This window comes from Pongo pygmaeus, chromosome 17 (assembly GCF_028885625.2).
Source record: "Pongo pygmaeus isolate AG05252 chromosome 17, NHGRI_mPonPyg2-v2.0_pri, whole genome shotgun sequence".
In the NCBI taxonomy this organism is placed as follows: domain Eukaryota; kingdom Metazoa; phylum Chordata; class Mammalia; order Primates; family Hominidae; genus Pongo; species Pongo pygmaeus.
This window is the reverse complement of record NC_072390.2, coordinates 56,523,042-56,548,536: the sequence shown is the minus strand read 5'-3', so window position 1 is coordinate 56,548,536 and position 25,495 is coordinate 56,523,042. Positions and strand designations below refer to the sequence as shown.

The following is a 25,495-nucleotide window of genomic DNA, read 5'->3' as shown; positions in this document are numbered from 1 at the left end:
TGACACTAATTCAATCTTTTAATAAAACACAAATCACAAACCTGTGTTTCTGTTGGTGAATATTTCCTTTTGTTCAGTGATGAAGAGAATTATACTCAAAGCTATAGTAAATTAAAAATTCTTCTCTCATTCTTATTGTGGATATAAAGGAGAATAAATATGATTCATTTACAAAGAATTTCCTAAGGCATCAATAAATGACAAAGCAGAAAAGCTGAAGAGTTAAGATGAGCCGTAACTGGATTTTTATCTTTACTTTAGAAACTAAAGAAAGGACATTTGGTTCAGAAAAACAACTTAAAATAGTAAAGACTGTATCACGAGATTATAAAACATATCAATTCATTCATTCTCAAATAAATAGTAACAGCTTCCTGAACAGATATTAATTTTCCTAATGCTTCTCTGCTCTTCCCCTAATGCATTTCAGGGTGTCTGCTAAGGCATGCACATGATGTTGAAAATGTTTTCTCTATAATTCTCTTTTCTATGTTTTCACTGACTTTCTTTTCTTCTAATTCGTAGATGCAAGCATATCAAGAGGCAGCATGTATAAGCTTTGTGAGTATGCACAGGTTCCCTAATCTTTCTCAGGCTCAAGTTTCCTCACCTGTAGAACAGTTACAATAATACATACATTGTGGGGTTGTTATGGGATTTAAAGAATTCCTGGTACATAGCATCTGTTTAAAAAACGCTGGCTATTATTATTATACCTTAAGAGGTACCCCTTGGCTCTCTGTTTTAAGATTTTACAGACTATTTTAAAAACTAGGAGACAAAGTTCACAATCACATGATTGTGTACTTTGCCTGTAGTCAAAAAGCTTCTTAGGGGCAATAGTAAGACTCAAAACTAAGTGTCCAAAGACTTCAGGTTAGTGATGACTACTTTACCACAATTCTCTCTCCAGAAACCTTATCCACTCCATGGTTTTATTACAGGAAGCAAATGTCTAGCTTTGACCTACCCGTTATCCTGTATGCCAACCTGTATGCTACTCCACCAACTGAATTCCCACATCTCAAATTATACTTCTCATACTCCCTCTCCAGCCACATCTCGTCTAGAATTCTGTAGTTTCGTTATTATAATAGCATACATATTTTCCTAGTCACCCAGGTTCAAAGAGGTAAGAAGAGAACCAGAATTTACTCTGCACCTACTATGCACCAGATACTCTACCAGGTTACTTACCTGTATTATCTTACTTGTGAAGGAGAACTGTCTCCATTAGAATAATAAGGACACCATGCTGCCAAAGTAAGTTGCCTCATCCTACCAAACAAGCATAAAATGTACTTCTGGAAAACGAACCCAAGTCTCTCTGACTTCAAAACCCATTCAGACATTGTCTATGAGTCAACAAACAGGTATGGGCGTCTTTGTATGCAGACTTTTATAATTTTTTTAAAAAATGGAGTATCATATATACTGCTCTGTAACTTTAAAGTGACAATAACAATTTCCATGGCATTTTCCTCATCTTGATCATTAATAACAAAGTTGGTAGATAAATTTGATATATGAAAATATTCAAGACACTCACTCTTTCTTGATTCGTAAGATAATATCTAAACTTCCAGACAAGATCTTGTTCTTCGTATGTAAGTTGCTTGGTTGGTGGATAACTCACAATAATCTAAAACAAAAAAAGAAAAAGAACTAATTTTGTCAACAATACATGTCCTATATATTTCCATTTCACTTAATATTTTTCATTTATTTAAATAATTCTATACTACAATTATTACACAAGCAAGGAAAATGTAAACGCAGTCAAGTAGGCCTTAAATTTGCTATAATTATGTGTCCAAAATGCAGTTTAAAGGAGAAGAAAAGAAGAGAAAGTCATATTCCATAGGAAAATATTTAACTGGAGAGTTCATTTAATTCAACCAGAAACAAAACATAGCAAAATATGTCCCCTAACAGAAAAACAAAAAACGTGCACACAATAAACTCTTTTAAAGTCAATGCATACAACAAGGCATGTGTGCACACTAAGTCCTCTCTCAGGCAATGTCTTAGGGCCAGCTTCTAAGAATACTACTGACATGAAAGTATACAGTATTTGCAGTTCTGTCTCCAGAGATAATACATGTATGGAAAGCCCCAAATGATAAAAGAACTGCTGATCTGTGAAATTATGAACATGATGTAGGATTCATCAACCTGGAGAAAATGTGCATCTAAATAATTTTTAAGTGAGGTGATAGCTATCAGTTTCAACCAAAACACCCATTTAACTATTTTTAAATTAATATTTCATAATTCTCTTACATTTAACTGATCTCTTGTGGCAGCATTGGGTTTGAGATCATGGTCAGAAGGTCCACTTCTTAAACTCCGGGCAAGCTTGTGGTGTTTGCTCTCAACTAAATTCTCCTATAAATTATTTTAAAATATTGACAATGTAAACTTCACCAAAAGGAAATTTCAACAGCTATTCATAAATAGAAAAGGTACTTAGGAGCATTTAATAATATTTAATGTTTTGTTCTGATACAACTTTAGCAGTCTTCTACATATCTTAAAAATATGTATCCTTCTCAAGATTGGGAAACTAAGTATGCCTTAAACTCCACTAGTCCCATAATACACATGTCATTACAGCTTCTTAAAACATCGTCCCTTCACTCTCCACATATTCAAGGTTTCCATATCCTCTAACCAGTCAAATATCACCATCACTGTAAAATCTTCCCTGACAACATAGACTAAAGCATTCCTTCCTCCTATCAGCTACTAATGACCTTGTGATGTCACTGTATTATCATCTTAGCAGTTATTTAAGCTATCAGTCACTGAGGGCAAGGACAATAATCACAACACTTGAATATACACATCAGGTGCTATTTTACCCATGGACAAAATTATTAGTTTTAACCATATTGTCATTGCCTAAAACAAGATATAAATTTATATTATTTATTTTTTATTGCATGTGTGAATTGTCTATGTCATATTCCTAATTTCTTTAATGGCTTTATGGTCCTTTGTCCTTCATTTTTAAGAGTTCTTTATATATCAGCCTTAATATATCTGTAATGTATGTAGTTAAGTATTTTCTCCCAGTTTGTTAACTGTCTTTTGGCTTTGTTAGTCTCTTTAGCCATGTAATTTTTAAAATGTAGTTAAATTTATCAATCATTTATTTTATTGCCTCTGGATTCTGAGTCATAGTTAAAAAGTCTTTCCCTACACTGACAGTAAAATACTAGTGTGGTTTCTTTTTTTGAGACAGGATCTTGCTCTGTTGACCAAACTGGAGTACACTGGCATGAATATAGCTCACTGCAGCCTTGACCTCCTGAGTTCAAGCAATCCTCCCACCTCAACCTCCCAAGTAGCTGGGACTACAGGTACGTGCCACTACCTGGCTAATTTATTTTATTTTTTGTAGAGATGGGGTCTCCCTAAGTTTCCCTGACTGGTCTAGAATTCATGGGCTCAAGCGATCCTCCTGCCTTGGCCTCTCAAAAGTGTTAAGATTACAAGCATGAGCCACCATGTTTGGCCTAGTTTCATTTCCTAACATTTAGATTACAGATCCATTTGGAGTTTATTCCTATGTATGGCATGAGGTATGGATATAATTTTATTATTTTTTTCCAAATTAATTCCATTCCTCAGCATTATGACTTAGTGAAGAAATGCCACCTATATCATATACTAGATTTCCATGCATACTTGGATGTATTTCTGGGCTTTTAATTCTGTTCAACCAGTATATTGGTGTACACATGTGTGTCAGTACCACATTATTGTAATTATAGTCTGTTTTATTGTCAGATACAGCTGTATATCATCTCAGCCCCACCCAAAGTTTACATTTAAAATGTGTTTCTCCATTTAACAAATAACTATGACTACAGACTGAACTGAATTTCTTCATACTTAGTGTATGCGCTGAGTATCAAAAGTGTAAAATATAATTTGATTTTATACTGAAAATTCAGTGCCAATTTGAGATATATTAACTGGATTCTACTATACTATGCATAGGAACTATCAAGGTCTTTAGAATGTTCCTACCAGATCCGCAAGTGGCCTTTTCTTTTTAACTTTTTATACTCTACTTTCCCTGCTGCCTGTCTCTTCCTTTGATATTAGGCCATCAGCCGTTCCTGCTTTCATGACCTGTACTTATCTCAATCATCATGTTTTCATCATCCAATGTCCCAATTTTAATCCACTTTGGTCTGATGAGGAAGGTAACTAATCTAATTAGAAATGTATAAAATTAGAACAAAAAGAGTTGGAATGACGTAAATGAGCTGTAACTGCAAAAATCATGGTATCTATTGTGCTGCTAAAAAGATTTTGTGCCTACAAGTTTGTAATTCTAAAGTCATCTAATTAAACCTCTTTTGCATTGTGTAAATTCTTATCCTCATATCCCTGAGAGAAAGCTATCATCTCAAAAATTCGTTAATAAGAAGGTATCCCACCATCATCCAAGTTACCATGTTCCAAATTGAACAGTTCTAGGGATACAGCAGTCTTCCCTATTTTCCAACAAATTGGTCTCCCTAAAATTTTCACGCATTCATCCTAGTTACAGAATCCTCCTTTAACAGGCAAATTCTCCTTCTGTATGATGACAACATTTCAAATACCAGTTCTGCCAAGTCTTCACTTCAAGATTATATCCCCCCAACCTGAAGAAAAAAAAAAAGACTATACTGCCTAGATCTTTCAGCAATTCAAATAAAGTGGATGCCCAACCCTACTCTATCCTTACCTTAGTTTTAAGATGTTAATATTCCTCATAAAATTCCATCAGAAACAGAGTCTAGACGCTAAAGTGAATTTATGAATCACTTTTAGGTAACGGAGGCAGTGACATATTACTTTTTTTAAAGAAAGTACATGATGTGGCTAACTCACAATTACTCTGAAGAAAAGTACTTTCATAAAAAAATTTGCACAATAACTTACCATAGACATCTGGGGATCAGGAACTTTCACTAATTCAAAACTTGTTAAAATTGGAGATGATTCATCACCGTCCTAGATTACAGAGCAATAATTTTTTTAAAAAAGAAATTTAATCCAATAGAAAGTAGTATATGATGTACACATCAATGTATTTTAATTCTATTTGATGAACATCATTCTTCCCTTTAAAGAAATCCTTATCTTCTTCTAACAATATTATAAAATGCATGTCCACTTTGTACCTCTCCTTGGTTGATTATGAAATTATTTTGAGAAAAACTCTAACAAAATTCTTACTAAAGTTTTAGAGGTATGAGGTCTGGAAATTAGATTGTTTTGAGTTGTTCCTTTTTTTTAAACTTCGTTCATATAATGACAGTGGATTTTTAAAAACGTGCCAATTTTCAAACTCAGAACAGGAAACCACAGACTATATATAAAATATGGCACAATGGATGTGTTGCACCATTTGCAAAAACTAAGTGGATGTTGGTAATTTTTCAAGGTATCACAATTGAGATCCATTCAAAGGAGCAGAATTTTAAGTGTAGGGTTAATATTACTCAAATTTACACACAGCTAGAGAATCAACAACGTTGTTTCTCAAAGGGACACCTGCTCAACATAATCTAAACTTGAATAATAAAATCAATCAATCAGTTTTTCAGAAATAAAGCCAACCTATTTTGTTGGTATTATCACTTTCGAAGAATTTTGGCTTTTATTTTTCTCCAATGTGAGAAAGGTAATTTAACATAAAAATGTCACTGCCAAATATACTGGAAAAAGGCTAAACAAATTAAGGTCAAAATTCACTTTCTCATGATTGTATCTCTAGCATCAAGCTTTTCTGTCAATTTCCAAATGCTAGTATGTTTTCAATTTTAAATATGGGCAACAAACTCAAGAGAGACTGAAAGCAGAGAAGCACTGTAACTTTACTTCAGTTCAATAATTGAGTCTTAAAGAAAACCACAAATTCCCACAGTCATTGTTTAACAGGCTTGTTCTCAGTCACAACACCAGAAAACACATTTATCAGCCCAGCTGTGACAAGTAATCTTCACTAAGGCTATCTGTCACAAAAGACAGGTGACAAGAAAGTCTATTTCCATTAGATTCAATACACTGGCCCAGCAATCTTTACACTAAGTGGAAATATGACAGGGTGGATAGACAGGCATTAATTTATGAGCAATTTTCAGGAAGCGGTAGAAAGGGGTCAAGAACCTTTTCAAAAATACTTGAAATTCTTCTAATTTCTATTCTGTTATTATTTCATCTGCTATCAAAGCTGTCTTTCAAAGGATCCTTCACATCTCCAGTGTTTGAAAGCATGTTTTTGCAATGCAAACTCTATATGGGCAGAAAATACTGCTTTTAACGAAATGACATATAGTTTAAAATGTAAAATATGATTTTATTAAAATGCACTGGTGACAGAACAGTTTCACTCACATTTCCCTTTTTTTGATGTATTTTTTCTAATAAATTAATAAACAATGTTAAATAATCTATCCAAGGAGTACCATTTATAAAATAAAAGGCAGAAACAAGTTAACACTTCTTAGTCTTTCATTAACGTGAAAGGGATATGAGTTAAAGACAAAAATATGAACAGTAACTTGAAAAAAGATCATAAATAAACTGTAAAAACTCAAACCTTCATTATGAAAACCTTTCAAATAGTAATTTATAAAAGTATATATATTTTAAAAATCACTTGTGACAGCTTTAATAAACAACAATAAAATGTAAATTTAATTTAAAAGGACTGCTTCTAATGAACAAATACACTGCATATCAGCTTGGTCATATGTTAGAAGAAATATTAATCTACTACTATGCCATGTATCAAAAGTCTGTCATCATTTATGCTGATTTAACATTTGTTGACTATTGACACAATAACAGAAGATATTTTATGTGGTTTCAAACTATGCATACTTTTTTTTTTATATTTATTTTAAATAAAGATGGAGTCTCGCCATGTTGCCCAGGCGGGTCTCAAACTCCTGGGCTCAAGTAATCTTCCCACGCAGCCAACCACAGTGCTGGAATTACAGGCATGAGCCACCACACCTGGCCTGCATACAATTATTTTCTGTAGTACTTAAATATATAATTATTTCTGTAGTACTTAAATGAAGCACCTTCTACAAGCATTTAAGGAAGATACTTTCAAGTAGGTACATAATAAACACAGAACTACTTTCTGTAGCATAATGGGCAGAACAAAGCAAATCTATAACTGCATATTTGTTATTACCCAGTAAATATGCAGTATTTACTGCATATTTACCCATATGGTAAAATTGTCTTAATTTTGCATCTATTGTACAAATGGACATTTCTTAAGTATTTCATAAGTATACTTCAGTGAGGGCCACATATAGACATTACACATACACTCAAATAACAAACAGACTCTTAACTTTCAATAAATAGCCTATATATAATTTCCCCCTTTCATTTTTTAAATAAATAATATTAGTAAATGAAGCCATTACTTAGTGTCCTACTTGCCAATTTGCAGAACAATTAATCACAAAGTTTTTAATCACTTGCACACTTATTGAATTCTGTAACCCAGAACTGCATTACATGAGTGACAGGCTTTTGTAATCTTGCTGTAGTTCTATGATTTGATTTGTGTATACATGAACAGCTGCTGCTGACAGCTGTCTGCTGCTACCCTGCAACCAAATAATTCATCCCCGCAGGAACAACAGTAATATTTTTTTAATGTTTCCTCTCCCCTCTACTTTAGAGACCAAAAACAGTTCCAAGGGAAATACCTTTTCATAATAAACAATACCATATTCCTTATCATCACACTTGACACATCGAAATTCAACCATCAGGTACATGAAATTAGAACTTCGTTTTTCACTCTGAAAAAGAAAAAAATGATTTTCATGAAAAATGATTATTTTCAACATTCTCTTAAAGGATCAGTATGTATCATTTTTCCCAATTCAGTAATACATGTATCTATCAAATACAAGTCAAAACATAACACATTTTTATTTTATTATATACATGTAGTGTGTTTTACACAGCACTATTATTTTATTATAGACAGCACTACTGTTTATTCAGTAGTGTCTACTATGCACTTATAACTGTTTTCTCAAATTTAACATTTTTGGTTTATTCAGTAGTTTGGGTTTATAATCTTGAAGGTATTTTGCATACATGTTCATGAGAACTATTTTATTTCAAAAATAAAAAGCATGGTTTTTCCTTCTAACAATTTTAAGCTAAGTTCACCCTTAACTTACATGACTAAACTATAGAAATTAATATAAGTAACAAAAATCAAAAGGAAGAAAAGTGTGCAACCTAAGAACAGAGGCCATTTGAGTTTACCAAGTATAGCCTTTACAAGTTTTTCGCAATTTATAAATGGTCTTAAAATGATTTGTCATTTGTAAATTTTTATCCACACTTTAAACATACTGTGGAATAATTACTTCTTGTTCCAACATAAAAAAAAAGTTATTTATATAATTGTGTCCCCTTTAAAATAAAAAAGCAAACATGGTCACATGTCACTTAACAGGTATACATTCTGAGAAATGCATCATTAGGCAATTTAGTCGTGTGAACATCATGAAATGTAAACACACAAATCTAGATGGTATAGCCTATTGCACACCTAGGTTATATGGTGTAGCCTATTACCCCTAGGCTACAAACTTGTTACTTCAGGTTAATTCAGGTTACTGTACTGAATACTGTGGGCAACTGTAACACAATAGTTAGATATATGTGTATCTAAACATACCTAAAAGAGAAAAGGTACAGTAAAAATAAAGTACTATAATCTTACGGAACCACCATCGTACGTGATCTGTGGTTGACTGAAATGATATGATGAGGCACATGACTATACTAAGGTGATGATAAAGTGAAAATACAATGAAGTCTAAGCGGGTGATTAGCCTTGACCCAAAACACCTTTATAAATGGCTTTATATCTAATACATAAAATCACCAGGCATGGTGGCTCACACCTGTAATACTAGCACGTTGGGAAGCAGAGGTGGGAGGACTGCTTGAAGCCAGGAGTCTGAGACTATCCTGCGCAACACAGCCAGACCCTCTGACTCTACAAAAAACTTTAAAAATATTAGCCAGGCCTGTAGTCCTAGCAACTTGGGAAGCTAAGCAGGAGGACTGCCTGAGTCCAGAAGTTTGAGGCTGCACTAAGCATACCAGTGTACTCCAGCCTGGGTGACACAGCAAGACCTTGTCCCCTCCCCCCCAAAAAAAAAAAAAAAAAAGAAATAATAAATGGTAAAGGTCTGAAGAGGTTACTTCAATTCTTCAGCTTTATGAAGCATATTATAGTCTATTTTGGTAATGGTAATGCGGTGGTAATGGTAATTTCTTTTAAAGAAATTAAAATGTGAAAATATGAAAAAGGCTGGGCAAAGTAAACTCTAACGTTACATTTTCTATACCCAGTGATATCTAAGTTTAAGAAGAGAAAAATATAAGTTAGTATTATGAGTAAACTCTTTTTGAAATGTGACTATTACAAAAATTAAAAAGGCTTCCTTCCAGTTTATGTATATAAGAAAGTATTATGAATAAATTTAGAAAAGGCACCAAATACGAGAATTGAATATAAATGTTGTTAAACATCACTACCTTTATTTTAAAATAAAAGAATAATGCTAAAATCTAACTTTTATAATAGTTCACTGTAAAATTAAAAACTTCTCTCTTTCTACCTGCTGAAAATTATTTGGAGAATATAAATTAAGTAAGTTGTGCCTTATGGTCATTATAAATTAGACAAATCATAAATTGATGACCTTCTCTCCTAATTTGATTAATATAATTATCGTTTCTGTTCCCTAGATGTGGAACATTAGGCCTAACATCTGGTATTTTAGAGCAAATATACAAAAAAAGTAAACTATTCTTGTTACAACTTTTGGCAGGACTCTCACTGAAGCCATCTTTATTTAAACATACACACTGGCTCACATACAAGGTCAAGAAAAAAATCACCTAAATCATGTAACTTTATAGAGGGTGCAGAGTCCTATATGTAGTACATAGACAAGTGATAAATTAATTGAAGAGAGAACTTGCTGAAATGATTTATGGTAACTGAAGTGAAAAGCTGGCACTGTGCTGATGGAAGATTTATCCAACACTGACTTGAACATGAGCTGATATGACAGAGAACACATCACTGAGGCATTAAGTCTGCATAGGCTTCACTCATATGATATTTAGAACATCTTTGAATATCCACTACCTACTTTATGGTTTGACATTATGTTAAAATATAGGGAAGGCTGATATCTCCAATTTTCCAGTTATTAGCATAGAATTCCCAGCTACAGGGGTTAACCCTGATAATCCTACATTTGTAAGATACCTAATAATAATTCTTATCAAAAAATTGTTAATTTAAAAATTTACAGAAAATATTTTAAAATAAAAGAGTGATATAACCCACCTCGTTTATCATTTCTATTTCTCTAAATGTCAATCTATCCAGCCAATCTACTTTCACCATGTGTCCTTGTCGATGAGCTTTGGTGAGCTGCAGAATAAATACAATGACGAAAATTTTAATATGGATCTAGTAGAAAGAAGGACCAAAAATGTCAGAATGGCAACGCCCACTTCACATATGATACTTTCCTACACACAATAGAAACCATATGCAACTAGCAGGATAAGAAACTTGGCAAGAGACAAATTATTTTTTTAAAGAAAAACAATTAAATTTTTTAAAAAGGTCCATAATTTGCCATATTTTGACATGATAAAGAATAATGAAGTTGTTCCTGAAATTATCTCTGTGTTCCTATATTTCTTGTATTTTGACTATTACAAAGAGATGAAATTATAATAATAGTTTCATGAATGGGAAATAAACCACTTTTTCTCTTTTCTTCCCATCTTTCAGTGTATCTACCAACATGAAAAAATGACAGTTACAGGTAATAAGGTATTTTTCTGGGTTTGCACATTAATATTCTAAGGTTTAAGCTCACACATATGCATGTATGCTTTAATTTTAGACAACGGTGATAAAAGACTTCAATTTTCTAGAATTGCAGTTGGTAGAGTCCTGTGAGGTCTTACATACCAATCTAACCTTAGTTTTATAAATTAAATAATAATTCATTGACTCTTCAAATCCATAGAGAATTCCAGGTAAGTTCCAAGGTCCTCAAATTAGAACCAGGTTTTGAATTAGAAAGCGTAATACTAAAAATCAACACCCCTCTCATTCCTTCTAAACAAATTGACAGCATAAAGCAAAATTGGACATCAAAGCTTTATATAGTAGCTTATCTATATCAGTTTCTTCTGCTTCATTGTCCATATCATGACAGCATTCCTATAAGAACAGCAAACATTGTCACCAATTTTATCTCTCTTGCAGAATTAAAAATCTTCACTATCAATCTTCTTTCACTTCCTCAACTCATCACAACTATGTGGTCATACTATTTCAGAAATAAAAATACTAATGTCACACAAAAAGTCTGAAGTTCATTGTAATAAAAAAAGTAATATCAATTTAGCTTTCTTCCAATAATTCCCTTTCATGTGAGATAATTTCTATATGAAAATGTATGAAAAGTTATTAATAAGCTTAGCATGATTATAAAAAGCAGGAACTAAATATCGTGTTGGCTCTGGTGGAATAATAGACAAATATGCTAGCAACATGGAAAGAGACCTAGAAATAGTCACAAGGAAACCAAAAGAAGATCAGGCAATGTGACCTACAGAAAAGAGTGCTAGAGTAGGAGCCAGAAGACCAGAGTTCCAACCTTAATACTCCATTTTCAAACTATGTCCTTTCTGAACCCACATCAATAAAATTCAAGTATTAACATCTATTCTTACTCCCAAAACTCAAATAAAATAATAGATGCAAAATATAACAGGTGGTATTATTTCATGCAGTCACTGGAAGTTTCTATTCTCACTCACTTTGCAATATGCTCCAAATTGGTTTTCAAAATAAATGAAAATGTAAAAGGTCATTTTACATCCTTTGCTTGTATGAACGAAGCAACAATAAAAATTAGTAATAAGAGTTTATATACTTCCTATAGGAATGGAGAAAAAAATAACATTTATTTACATGCCAAATTACAGGCACTTTTTATAACCACACTATTTTGTAGACTATTTTGACCCCAGTTTGCAGATGACTATCAACTACTACTATGAAGTGGCCAAGCTAGGGTTTAAACCCCAGACTATATGATTCCAAAGCCTATACTCCTACCACCAGTCTTTGCTATCCTCTCTACGGATGTACTAAGAGTTTTAAGTGAAATTCAATTCTGTCATTTCTTGAATATTAGTTTTGTATTTATGATACAATAGTTGATCCACTGCTAATTTCCTATGAGCAAAGAACTGGCAATGGTAAATTAAGTTTGGATGTGGGAGAATGTGGTGGGAACTTTTTTCCTCCTTTACTAAAACTATCCAGACAAATTAGAAATGTTCTAAAGCCATTTTCACTAGCTCTAGAATTTATGTTTGCTGCTAATATATATTATCTCCCATATAGCATATGATTAGCTTTCCTATTTGAATACCAAATATGACCTATCTCAATTGTATAAGAGCTACCAAAGAATGTATGAACAGCATGCCAGTACTAAAACTGGTACAGTAACTATGAAAATAAGTTTAAATTATACCAGAGAAATTCACATTTGTGCACCATTATTTGCAATACAGAAAAATTAGACACAAAAGAATGAAAATATTCATCAATAGTGAGAACTGTTAAGTAAACTAGAGTACACACACACTATGAAATACTATAATCAAAAAGAATGAGAAAAATCTGTATGCCTTCACAGGAAAGATATTGTTGAGTGCAAAACCGATTGCACAATTAAAGGTACCATTTATGCTATGGAAATTGTTTGCATGTCGGTCTCCTGTACCGGACTTTGAGATTGACAGCAAAAATTCTGTGTATTTCTTTGAGTTAATTTTATGATTTCCACAGAATCGTACAGTTACCACTCAAAATGTCTCCTAGATGCCTGTCCTATTTACCTATTACTACATAACGAACCACCCTAAAACTCAGTGGCCTAAAACAATATTCATTTTATTGTTTCTCATTATCTTTTTTTTGGCAAAATCATCTTCTTGAGAGACATTTAAATAATTTTTTCTTGTAGTCTCACTTATCAGTAGTCATAATATTGTATTCATTGGGTGGTTAGAGCTGGAACATCCAAGCTGGCTTTACTCACATTTCTAACACCTTGGTGATAAAGGGTGGGCTTAGCCGGGATACCAGGGTGGTAGGGCCTCTCTTTCCCCATGTATTCTCAGTGCTGCTCCCTCTCCAAGTGGTTTTTCAACTTGGTCACTCCAACAGAATAGCTGGACTTCTTACATGATGGCTTAATGTTCCTAACATGTGAAGAAACCAAAGCTGTCAAGCTGTCTTGCCTGGAACAGACGCAGCATCACTTCTGCTGCATTATAACAGTTAAAATGAGTCACAGGGTAATACAGATATAATGTGGAAGAGTGTGACTATCAGAAGGCATATTTCCTTGAGGGCCATCCTAAGAGACTAGCTAGCACAGCGCTTACTTATCAGAGAGTCCAAGTAAATAATACAATTAATTGTTCCATTGCAAGGGAGCAGGTGTGTAGAGTTTAGAGATGGCAAAGTCAGCTCTTGGCTGGACTTTAGGCAGCAGAAAAAGTCTAGAACTAGCTATCACAATTGCTAAATGATCCATTGCTGCCTTCCTCTTCAGAATAATCTCCTTCAACTCTCCAACAAACTCACTAAACTCCAGCTAACACAGTCTCTTCTGGTTCTTCAAACCATAAAGCCGTTTACCTTTACTGCTCAATGTAAGTGAAATAATTAGTTATTAATAATTACATTAAATTTTTTTATTAATTTTATAAAACTATAAAGTACTACGTAAGTTGTAACAGCTATTCTAATTAGCCCATAACCTATGTCACTTCATATCTTATGGGTGCTGATAACAATGTAGATATACTTGAGTCGTTTTCATAAGTTCAAAGCAACTTCTAGTTATCCCCAATCCACGAACTTCTATAGATACTAAAGATCAAAAATGAACAACAGACACAGGTGGCATAACAATTTATATTTCATTTTGGGTCTGTAATGTCAGTGATTTAAATCTTTCCAAAGAGAAAATCTGCATTCTGTTAAGCAGAAGGGTAAAAGTAGGATAATCTGTTTCAATTACTCGTGAAGAAATAATCCTCACTAGGATGCCCATTCTAGGATGGGGACAGGTCAAGAAACAGGAAAAAAAAATTCATTCTCTCTTTTTAAAGGAACACAGGTTTCTTACAGAATTCACAGGAAGTCACAAAGAGTTTGGAAGAAAAGTACACTGTCACCAAAAAAAAAAAAAAAAAAAAAAAAAAAAAAAAAAAGGCATAATTTAGCCCTAACTTCTCCAAGAATTAAAAAGCAAGGAGTTTTAAAAGCTATATAAATAAAAGAATCCACGAGAACCAAATAACAACATGCCTGGGAAACTTCTTGGAGTACTAATTCTGTATTGTCAGATTTAATGAAAGAACAAAAAGATGTGTTTGAGAAAGATGTCTCAGATTAGTAGGTGTTTAATAAAAGTATCAAGGACAGAGCCAAAAGTAGGCCAACTTGCTGCACTGTGTAAGAATAAGACCAGCAGGGAAAACAAATTTCAGAGCAGACAGTGATCCTTGGAAACAGACAGACTTCCATGATCATTAGAACTCACAGTTCATTGCTCCGTACTCTTCTCTATTTTACTAGACAAATAAGCTTCTTCAGTGTAAGAGCTATGAATGGTCAATAGAAGCTAGCATTTATTCATTCAATGTCTATTTATACTTATTGAAAAGCTTTCTATGTGAAAGGGTGACAGATGTAATGGAAAACAAATGTAAGTATACTCTGATATTCTGCCCAAAGAGCTTTGGGGCTTCAGGGGAAGAGGTGGGAGTGACACTCAAAAGGAAGCTGGGGAGAGAAAAAAAAAAAAAGATTCCTGCCCTTGGTCACTCTTCCCTAATCTTTATACACTCTCAATACAAATATATGTAACTTGCTGGCTATTAAGTAACAAACTTCCGTCATGTCCTCTGTCCTTGAGATGAGCATAGAATGTTGAACAAAAGAAGCAAGTTCTCTGCCCTAACAGAACATCAAGGTGGAAATAAGTGAGTCATTCAATATAGTAAGCACTTAAAAGTGTAACTATAAATTGAAACAGTGATATGAAAGTAATACCTTATGACTGATAACTTGGAAATACAGGATATGAGCAAACCAAATAAGTTGTCTAAAAACAACTTAAAAATATAATCCTCACTTTTCATTTCAAATAAATAGAAAATGAACCAAGAATTTCAAACACTTTTAATATCCAACCATAGAAGACTGCTGAAATCAATTATGACTTATCTACACTATGCAAAACCCTCCAGCCTTTACGAATTATGTGGTAGAAGTATCTTAAATAACCTGGAACAATTTTGAGACACCATTAAATGTAAAAGTAAGATTCAATTAAGCACACAGATATGGTATGATTCTAATTTTAAAATAAATGTTCACATATTCATCTATAACACAGATACATTTATTAATTTACTGAAAGCATACAAACCAAAGTGCTAGTGATTATCTTTGAGTGGTAGGTAGACTGGGGTGACTTTCATAGTCTTCTTTGTGCTTTAACAATATTCTACCACTGTAGAAGACGTATATTATCTTTGTAGTAAGAAAAAATAAAAGTCATTTAAAAGCTAAAGTAATTTAAGAAACAATTAATTGTGGAGAAATCTCCGTTGGAAAAACCACTAAAGATTAGCCTTTATAAAGATATAAATAAAGCAATTTTACTTCATAATAAAAGCTCAAAGAATAAAACCCTATCTCATTAATTTAACTTAACCACCTGAAATAAAATCCAAGTATAAACATGATTGCTCTCTCACTTTCTTCCAAGGGCCTTTCAACTAGATCCAACTACAAAACCATATAAATGAGAAGATGTTACCATTTTTCAATAGGTGTTTAATAATGTCTGGTACTACTATACACAAAAGACTGTTTTTCCAGTAACCCTTTATATGATTGTACAGGGTTGCATTTTGTCAATTACCTCCCATCTCGTTCCTCTAAACTCCCTCAGGTTAAAGGCCATAGCTTAACTCTTTTGACTCTAATGCCTCTCTGAGTCTAAAATAGAACTGAGCTAAATTAATAAATACTTGAACACGATATATTATTTGTCTGCTAATATAGTTGCATGGTGCACTAGAATTATATTACTAAAAAAGTGTAATTCCTCAAAAAAAGACAATAAGCATCTCAAATCAAATATAAATTATGCAGTACCTTTTTTTTTTTTTTGAGACAGGGTCTCACTCTGTTGCCCAGACTGGAGTGCAGCGGCGCGATCTCAGCTCACCGTAACCTCCGCCTCCCAGGCTGAAGAGATTTTCCTATTTTCCTGCCTCAGCCTCCGAAGTAGCTGGGATTACAGGCGTGCACCACCATGCCTGGCTAAATTTTTTTTTTTTTTTTTGTATTTTTAGTAGAGAAGGGGTTTCACCATGTTGACCAGGCTGGTCTCGAACTCCTGACCTCAAATGATCCACCCTTCTCGGCCTCCCAAAGTGCTGGGATTACAGGTGTGAGCCACCAGGCCCGGCCAAGCTATGCAGTAATTTATAACTTCAGACAAAATGCAGTTGTATAAAATAATTTATTTGAACTACTGAGATCAGAAAAAGAATCGTGTACATGTGCATGTTTTAGAGACTTTGCATATGCCTATGTATTTAATTCCTGGCAAGCATAGAATTCTCTTCTATCTTCCTGATTAATGAAGTCTTGGTCACAAATCTTCAATTTTACTTTCAAACTGTACATGTAAATCTTATTATTCAGGAAGAGTAGTATTTGCTTCATAAAAGTTTCATTTAGTTAAACTTCTTGAAGATAAATCTAGTCTTAAAAGTGTCTTACTATTTTTCTGGCAGAAACTATAACTGTAAAGACAGAAAATAGATTTACAGAACATAAATCAATACTGTTTTAGGGCACTGGCAAAAACTAATTTAGTCTACTTGCTATCATTGGTTTCCACACAAATCTAAAACTTCCGACAGTCTTAGCAGTAAGCAAACCAAAGTGATTAATAAAAAAGATGCTACCCATGTAGCATTAAAAATAAATTTACGAGATATTCCCAAACCCTTGTTATAACACAATTAAATGGCGACACAGAATCAAAGCAATAAACTATGTTTATAAAAGCTATACCAGATATTTATACGAAAACCTATATCTAGGAGGTATATTTGGTGATATCAGTGACATCAATGAATAAATTTGATAGCCCTGAATAATTTCAGCATTTATCATAATTCTGTTGTTTATTATTGTCATTTACAAAACATTTGAGGAAGAAAAAAATATAAGACTCTTCTGCCCAACCCAAATGTTATATCTAGGATCCTATATTTTGATTTGTAAAGTAACAAATGTATTCTTCAACTCTTTAGGACACCATTTTTCTTCCTCTAAAACACATACATTTAAAAGACGGAAGTTTTCTTTTGTTCCTAGTGATTAAATAAATAAGCATGTACTTACTGTTTTTGAGAAAATGAAATTATTTTTACTATAGTCATTATTACAAATGGTCAAGTCTCAATTGTTGTTTTTTGCTTGTTTTTTTATTTATAGAGACAAAGTTTCATCATGTTGCCCAGGCTGGCTTCGAACTCCTGAGCACAAGTGATCCTCCCCCATCAGCCTCCCAAAGTGAATTGTTTTATATTGTGGGTAAAAAGTAAATGTAATATACATACATATTAACAGAACACTGTATATATTTTGTATATTCATTTACCTACATGGGGTAATGGTTACATCATTAGGGATGATAGATTCACCCTCCTAAATTACTATACCTAGTCTAATATTGCACTGCATGTACTGTAGACATCATAACTAAGGGCAGTTGATTAGAAAATAGAAAACTGAAGATTATCAAGCTACTTTAGCTATAACCTAAATCATTAAGTGATTCAGCTATGGAGAAAGGACACTTTCTTTATGTGATATACCTAACCAAGTGAAGACTTAACCAAGTATAGATATTTCTTACAAAGAATACAAACTTCCCAAGAAAAGTGCTAACATATATAATCAATTGAAAGCAATTTTAGGAACTTAAGTGTTAAATTCTGAAAACAATAAATTACGTAACAGTAATAAGGGGAAAAGATCACTAATAGGTCTTTCTAAACAATTTATTCTGTTAAACTAATTTGATCCAGAATGCCAGTTTATTCATCAACATTATTTCACATAATTTATTCAAGGCGGAAGGAAGTATATTCAGAATCCAGGAGAAGTACACTTAATCAGCTTGCTATAATCTATAAACAAAATAGTCTGAGGTTAATTTTCCTTTTCAGAATAGCTAATAATAATAATAATAATAATAATAATAATAATGGCATGATTCCTATAATTAGCAGAGATAATGGAGATCTGACCACATTTTAACAATGAAAAATACCCAGAAATACAGAAATAGCTAGCTATTCAATAAGCTGCCATCAGTGAGAGCTGTAACTCAGGAATCTTGACTGTCAGTCTTCATCCCCAGTTATAATGTATCTCATTATTATTTAAATCTTTCCTCAGTTTTGATAGTTCTACTAATCTTAAAAGCGTAAAATAAAACATAATGCCTTCATTTTTCAAAACACCTCCTCCTTGGATACTTTAATGTTTCTCATTTCTCCAAAATCTAACTACAAAATATCATTACATGGGTGCAGGTTTAGAAATTCATATAAATCATCAATTTGATAACCCATTATAGGATTTGTAACAAGAACTGATGTCCACTATATAATAAAAATCACTTCTTAAATCATATCTCTAAAATCCAAAACACTGACTGATCTTAGTCTTTCAGAGATAACATCCAAGTATATTCACATCTCTAGCGGGAAAAATGCAGCTCTAAAAAGCCCATTTCTGAATGAGAATTTAGGGATTTTATTGGGAGCTGGTCACAAAGGCAATCTCTGCCTTACAACTACCAAAATTTTAGACTTCCAGAAAGAGAGCAAGTGCTCATCATAAATCACATGTGGAAATAGTCTAGACACAGTGAAACATCTGTATCAGTTAGGAATTGTTTCAGAAGCTTAGTTCTCAGACATCAGCCAAGGGCCAACCTTGCAAGCAGGCCCTCCTAAGCACAGCAGCCTTAGGCCTGCTATGTGAACTTATTTTTTATTTTTATTTTTTTAAAGAGACGGGGTCTCTTATGTTACTCAGCCTGGTGTCAAACTCCCGGACTCAAGCAATCCTCCTGCCTCAGCCTTCCATGTAGCTGAGTGGCTGAAACTACAGGTGCACACCAACATGCCTAGCTAGTAACTCTTCTAACATGTAAAATTAAAAGGGAAAAAAGGTAAGATCAAAAGAATCCCAATTTTTTCTTTTTGGGGGGTAAGTTTCAATATTCATTCATCATGTAAATGTTAAAACCCTGACAGTTAACTTTCCAGGACTAGGAAAACTGAATAGATCAATAAGTGCCTTTTTGCTGCCCCTTCTCAACAATCTTGGTTTTCAATTACTACTTAACTAAGTTATTTGGCTAACTCTCCTAGGCTGAAGGGCACTTGGATGAAGATTATAACTCAATCAATTCAGTGTCTAACACAGACTTACCTCTTCAATGTGCGTTTAATGCATTCAAAAGAAATAAAAAATATTTTAAAATATTGTTATATTTAGGGATTTTTCCTTTCGAATTTTAATCCAAGATCTTCTTAGGTCCATGCCAAATTGTCCCCTTGAGAATGGGACGAAAAGAACCAAAGAACCCCTTGGTCCTTTTGGGTTATCTTCCCTTATAGGTTCTCAATTCAATGGAACATCTTGCCTTTCTCAAACTTTGTGAGAACTGACATATCCCTAACTCGGTCCATTATCGCACTCCTTGATTATAATTGCAATCCCAAAGTATAATGTGACATCTTTAGTTTTTTCCAAAATTCCTGTTACTCCCTTTTCATTAATCACTTCTTTTATAGTGGTGTAAATTAGCCTAGAGGTCCAGCATGGTGGCTCATGCCTGTAATTCCAGCAGTTTGGGAGGCTGAGGCAGGAGGACTGCTTGAGCCTAGGAGTTTGAGACCAGCCTGGGCAACCGAGTGAGACACCATCTCTATATAAAAGAAACTATTCAAACATGGTGGTGCACAACTATAGTTCCTGCTCCTCCAGAGGATGTGGGAGGATCACTTGAGTCCGAGAGACTGAGGCTGCAGTGAGCTGTGAGTGTGCCACTGCACTCCAGCCTGGGAAAAAAGGTGAGACCCTGTCTCCAAAAAAAACAAACAAACAAAAACAAAAACAAACAAAAAATTGGCCTAGAGAAGCAGTGTACTGTTTTCCTCAAACTTCTGAAAAATAATCCTGTGATCAAGTCAATAATCTGACAAAAGCCTGAGCTGAATGAATGAGACTTCGTTACCATCATTACTAACTTTCTAGCTGCATCATTTTTTGTGATCACACAAAGAAAATCGCCATTTCTGGCCCAGGCATGGTGGCTCACACCTCTAATTCCAATGCTTTGGGAGGCCAAGGCGGGTGGATCACTTGAGGTGAGGAGTTCGAGACTTGCCTGGCCAACATGGTGAAGCCCTGTCTCTACTAAAATTACAAAAATTAGCCGGGCGTGGCGGCACGCACCTGTAATCCCAGCTACTCAGAAGGCTGAGGCAGAGAATCGCTTGAACCCAGGAGTTGCAGTGAGCCGAGATTGCGCCACTGCACTCCAGTCTGGACGACAGAGCGAGACTGTGTCTCAAAAAAAAAAAAAAAAAAAAAAAAAAAACAACACAAATATCTATATAGCCACTTCCTCTCAGATGGCTCTAAAATGTTTCCGCAATTTTGCAGCATCTGTTGTGCGTCTCTTGTATACTTAATAAGGGGTTATCTCATGTTTGTACACTGAGGTTCCTATCCTATTAACAGTTCCTTTGAACAACATACACCTTTTTCAGTAATGTTTCCTTTCCTCCTAGGCCTTTGTCCTTTGAGGTTGCGCTGACTATGACGAAATAAATCTTAAGATCTACTGTTTTTTTAATTGCTTTTAAAGTATGTATTGGTAACAACTGAAGCCATATATCATTCATAACTCCAATTCTTTCATAGCACAGATATGTAATGGGTGCTTACCATAGGCAGGTCACTGTTTACTGACTTAATGGGCATCATCTTTTATGCCATACTTGAGGACCTGAAGTGTAGACACTGCTTCATATTCTATGTACCTTTTCTCCTATTTTCAATTTTAATCTTCTAAATAAGAACAATACATTCTTCATGCAAACACATTCCTCTCAATCCTTAAATCTTAAGCATATGTCACTGATACTTATTTTGGAAAGAGATTTCCATAAAGAATTTAAAGACGTGGTTTTAGGTGCTGGTTCTGCAAGTTACCAAATACGCAATCATAAATAAACAGCTTAACTTCTCTACACTTTCATCTTTTCATGAATTTAAAAACAATGTAGTGTATAAGTCCCAATCCTACACTTGTCAGAATCAAATAAAAGCAAGTAAAAAAAGTAATAACAACAGCTAACATTTATTAGTGCTCAATATTTGCTGAGCAGTATGCTAAATCCTTTAAACATTTTATCATTTACACTTAGTCTTCACAATAATCTCCAAAAACAGATATAACTACTATTCCTACTTTACAGAAGAGGATTTCATGACTTAGTAAAGGTTAAATAGCTAGTTCAAGATCACAGCTGGGATTTGAATAAAAAATGGTCTCTAAAGCCATGATCTTAATCCCTTCTCTATTTTAGTTTGCAATCTATGCTAAGAGGTTTTGTTGATATTAAAGCACTTTACACATGCAAGGTGATTATAAATGTAGTTATTATTATTAGTCATAATAACACTAACAATAATGACATCAGGAACTTAGTAATACAATTTTTTTTTTTTTTTTTTTTGGTCTTCAACATTTAGAAGTGTGCCTTTGAAAATGGTGAAGATGAAAGAGGACTTATACATATGTACATAAAACTAAAATCTCAGGGAGCTCCTCTAATCAATGCTCTAGGACAAGTACTCATTTGATGCAATAGATTAATGCAAAATACTTTCTTTCAAGGGTAAATATTATAGTGGGTCAAACGACTTCAATCCCACTTTAGAAAATTAATTATGTGACCAGAAAATTCCTTGCTATCTTAATCTTGTTTTCAAGGATTATTTTGTGATTGTGATTTGTCAATGTTTATTCAAAAGATGCAGTACACCCAGAATATTCAAGTTAATTTAAATGAAAAGGATACTATAAAGAAAGTCCTTTTGGCCAGGCGCGGTGGCTCACGCCTGTAATCTCAGCACTTTGGGAGGCCAAGGCAGGCGGATCACGAGGTCAAGAGTTCAAGACCAGCCTGGCTAACACAGTGAAGCCCCGTTTCTACTAAAAATACAGAAAAATTAGCCAGGCATGGTGGCGGGTGCCTGTAGTCCCAGCTACTTGGGAGGCTGAGGCAGGAGAATGGCGTGAACTTGGGAGGTGGAGCTTGCAGTGAGCTGACATCGTGCCACTGCACTCCAGCCTGGGCAACAGAGAAAGACTCCATCTCAGAAAAAAAAAAATGTCCGTTTTAGATTTCCCAAAACTGAGAAAAAATATCTCAGAAACCTTTCCAGCTCCTTCGTGGTTCACTAAGAAATCAACAATATCATGAAGACTACTTACATTTCCAAAGTATCTTGAAATACAGTGTCCTAGATAGCAGGCACAAGTAATATGGTTACCAGAAAGACGTACTCACCCACTACAAATTTGTAAATTGGCACTCTAGATAAGTGCTGTCAATAGAACTTTTGGCAATAATAGAAACGTTCTACATGTGCACTGTCCAATAGGTATCTTCTAGCCACAAGGGGCGTCTAAGCATTTGAAATGTAGTTAAAGTGACAGAGCAACTGAATTTTTAATGTTATTTCATTTTAATTAAACTAAATCTAAATTGCTACATGTGACTTGTGGCTCTGATATTAGACACTGCAGCTCCAGATTATAAATGACTCTTTGAAGTGGTTGGCATGAACCTATTCTCAAGAAACAATAACTAAATGAACTTAAAAAATCCAGCTCCTATGTAAACCTGAGATCTAGACCCTGGACCCACAGTGACTCCACAGAGGCACTCTGTGGTTCAACCTGAAACACCACCACATCTTACCACATCTTCCCTGCAACAGTGTTCACCTCTATACTCTACTCAACAACATTCCCATACCTATCTGTGTCACACAGAGCACAAAGCATTTTTCATCTAGTCATTACTTTCTCTTTGCCTCCTCTTAATCAAATTGACAGAAATTAAAGCACATTCCAAAGGCATCAAGCAGAGCTGATAAAATGAAAAGGAGACAGTGGAGAAGCATGCTTTTGCATTAACTTTTCATGTCTAAAGACATGGATTCAAATATAAATCAAACACTAAAGCTTGGTAGTCACATCCAAAACCCCAGGTGGATATGCATTCTAGTCATAAAACTCTTACAATATGACAAGCTGAAAAACAGAGCAGATGGGAACAACGGGTAAATTTGTTCAAGTAAGGCCCATGACCACCAAAAGCCTGGGTCATGGACAATGAAAGTTTAATAAATGCTCCAGAAGTCTGGTCTTCTATTATTTTCACAAATCAATACAAACGGAAAGACACTGTATACTAAAAATTAATTAGGGAAACTTAGAAATGCGAAAAAGAAGAAAATGGGGCAGGGGGTGGGGGGGTAATAGTTTATTTAAATTATTCATTTCTTTCTGTTCCCTACTAGAAGTCTAAGAAATTCAAGTTATAAAAAATAAGAATTAAGGAAAATGGTTTTGTTTCCTTTTTTCATACTCATTTTTCCTTAAAGCAAAACTAGGCATGTTCACAAAATCATGTAAAATCATGAGAGAGGTTAATTCCACTAAACTCATCCTGAAAGGACTGGACTTTTAAAAATTGTCAAACTTGAAAAGCAGGCTTTCAAACTTCAGCTATTCATACTGTAATTAGAATTCAACTGTAATAGGTGAGCAATAAATCAGAAGAGGGTTAAGTCTGGCTTGTAGTGGAAGTTCTTTGCTTAATAATTATCTAACACTGTCTTTTCACAGGCCATTAAATAGTTAATCTTCATTTCACAGTCCTCTTGTCCATTATCCCTAGACAATCAAGACTGAAGTAGTTCTATAAGTGAGTAAACTTTCTTATACTGCAGTTTGAAAACTGTCACTATGCTACTTATTTAGGCTCATGGGTACCATGCATAGTAAAAATGCTTTGCTATTATTAAGATTTACGTATATCTTTTTAGTCTTAAGCCAACTGTCTCCTCAAAAATTAGAAACAATCATAGTAAATTCACTGGATGGAAAATAAAAGTGCAACAAGAAATAAACCATTTGGTTCTAACTACTTAACCCTCATCTATTTGAATACTAATTTTTTTTCTTAAAATGGTAGCGTGAGAAATACAGACATTACATCTACCATCTCTGTTCCTTCTGTATGAAAATGGAAGCAGAAGGCATACAAATACTTTCCCATGTTTAAAAGTTTATTATACCTAACACAATTTCAAAATGTTTTGAGAAAGAGAGTGACAATCTAACTGAACAACTTTTTAAAATGTGTCATCAGAAAAAGAGAGCGTGAAAGACAACAGGCACTATTGTGGCACAACTGTAAGAACAAATTAAGTATCTAAGCATAATTTTAAGAATGTAAGTATAATAATAATAAATTCAGTCAAAATAATTTTAAGTTAAGAACATAATTTTAAGAATGTAAGTACCGAAGTATACTCTATCCGGTAAGTTAGTAAATTAACTAACTTAATTAATTTACTTACTCTCTTACTCTTTAGTAAGAGAGTAAATTAAGAGCATACGTATCAAAATATATTTTCTCAAGTATAAGGCAAGACCATGTTTCAGGTGAGGAAAGAGTTGTTTTTCAGGAAGCCTCTCTAAAAATTTAAGAAGCAAGCACTAATCAAACAACAAAATTAAGAGCAAAGCCCCATTATTCACATTAGGCAAACCCTATGTAACACTTTACCCTAGCCATACACATTGCAGAAAAAAAGGAATGACCTGCAAACAATACATTCAAAGTTGCAAATTAATAACCACAATTTTATTCTCTACTAAGATAATAACTATGAAACCCAGGTAGATAATCCTAATTATTTCCTATATCAGTACTTTTAGAATCAATTAAAGAGCTACATGAGACAATAAAAATCATCCATTCTAAACACCTGATTTTGCAAACTCAAAAATTATTTTCCCCAAGTTAGTAGAATGGCCAAAACTCTGACTCACAGTACAGTGCTCTTCCCACTATAATGCATTTCCAAGTGCCCAACCTGCCAATTTTG

The 25,495-nt window shown here is 33.9% G+C and overlaps 1 protein-coding gene across 3 annotated transcripts in view; it reads right to left on the bottom strand.

Annotated features, from left to right (window-relative positions):
• The window catches only part of PIK3C3 (phosphatidylinositol 3-kinase catalytic subunit type 3), a 127,835-nt gene that overhangs the window by 84,063 nt on the left and 18,277 nt on the right, over nucleotides 1-25,495 (bottom strand). For 2 of the 3 annotated variants that reach the window (XM_054460473.2, XM_063653610.1), the window contains exons 5-9: nucleotides 10,427-10,513; nucleotides 7,743-7,838; nucleotides 4,945-5,016; nucleotides 2,284-2,388; nucleotides 1,550-1,642 (exon numbers count right to left, since the gene is read on the bottom strand). In XM_054460473.2, the coding sequence (XP_054316448.2) occupies nucleotides 1,550-1,642; nucleotides 2,284-2,388; nucleotides 4,945-5,016; nucleotides 7,743-7,838; nucleotides 10,427-10,513 (453 nt within the window). Of the gene's footprint in view, nucleotides 1-1,549; nucleotides 1,643-2,283; nucleotides 2,389-4,944; nucleotides 5,017-7,742; nucleotides 7,839-10,426; nucleotides 10,514-13,217; nucleotides 13,381-25,495 lie in introns of all 3 variants that reach the window. The other variant, XM_063653611.1, reaches the window with a different exon arrangement.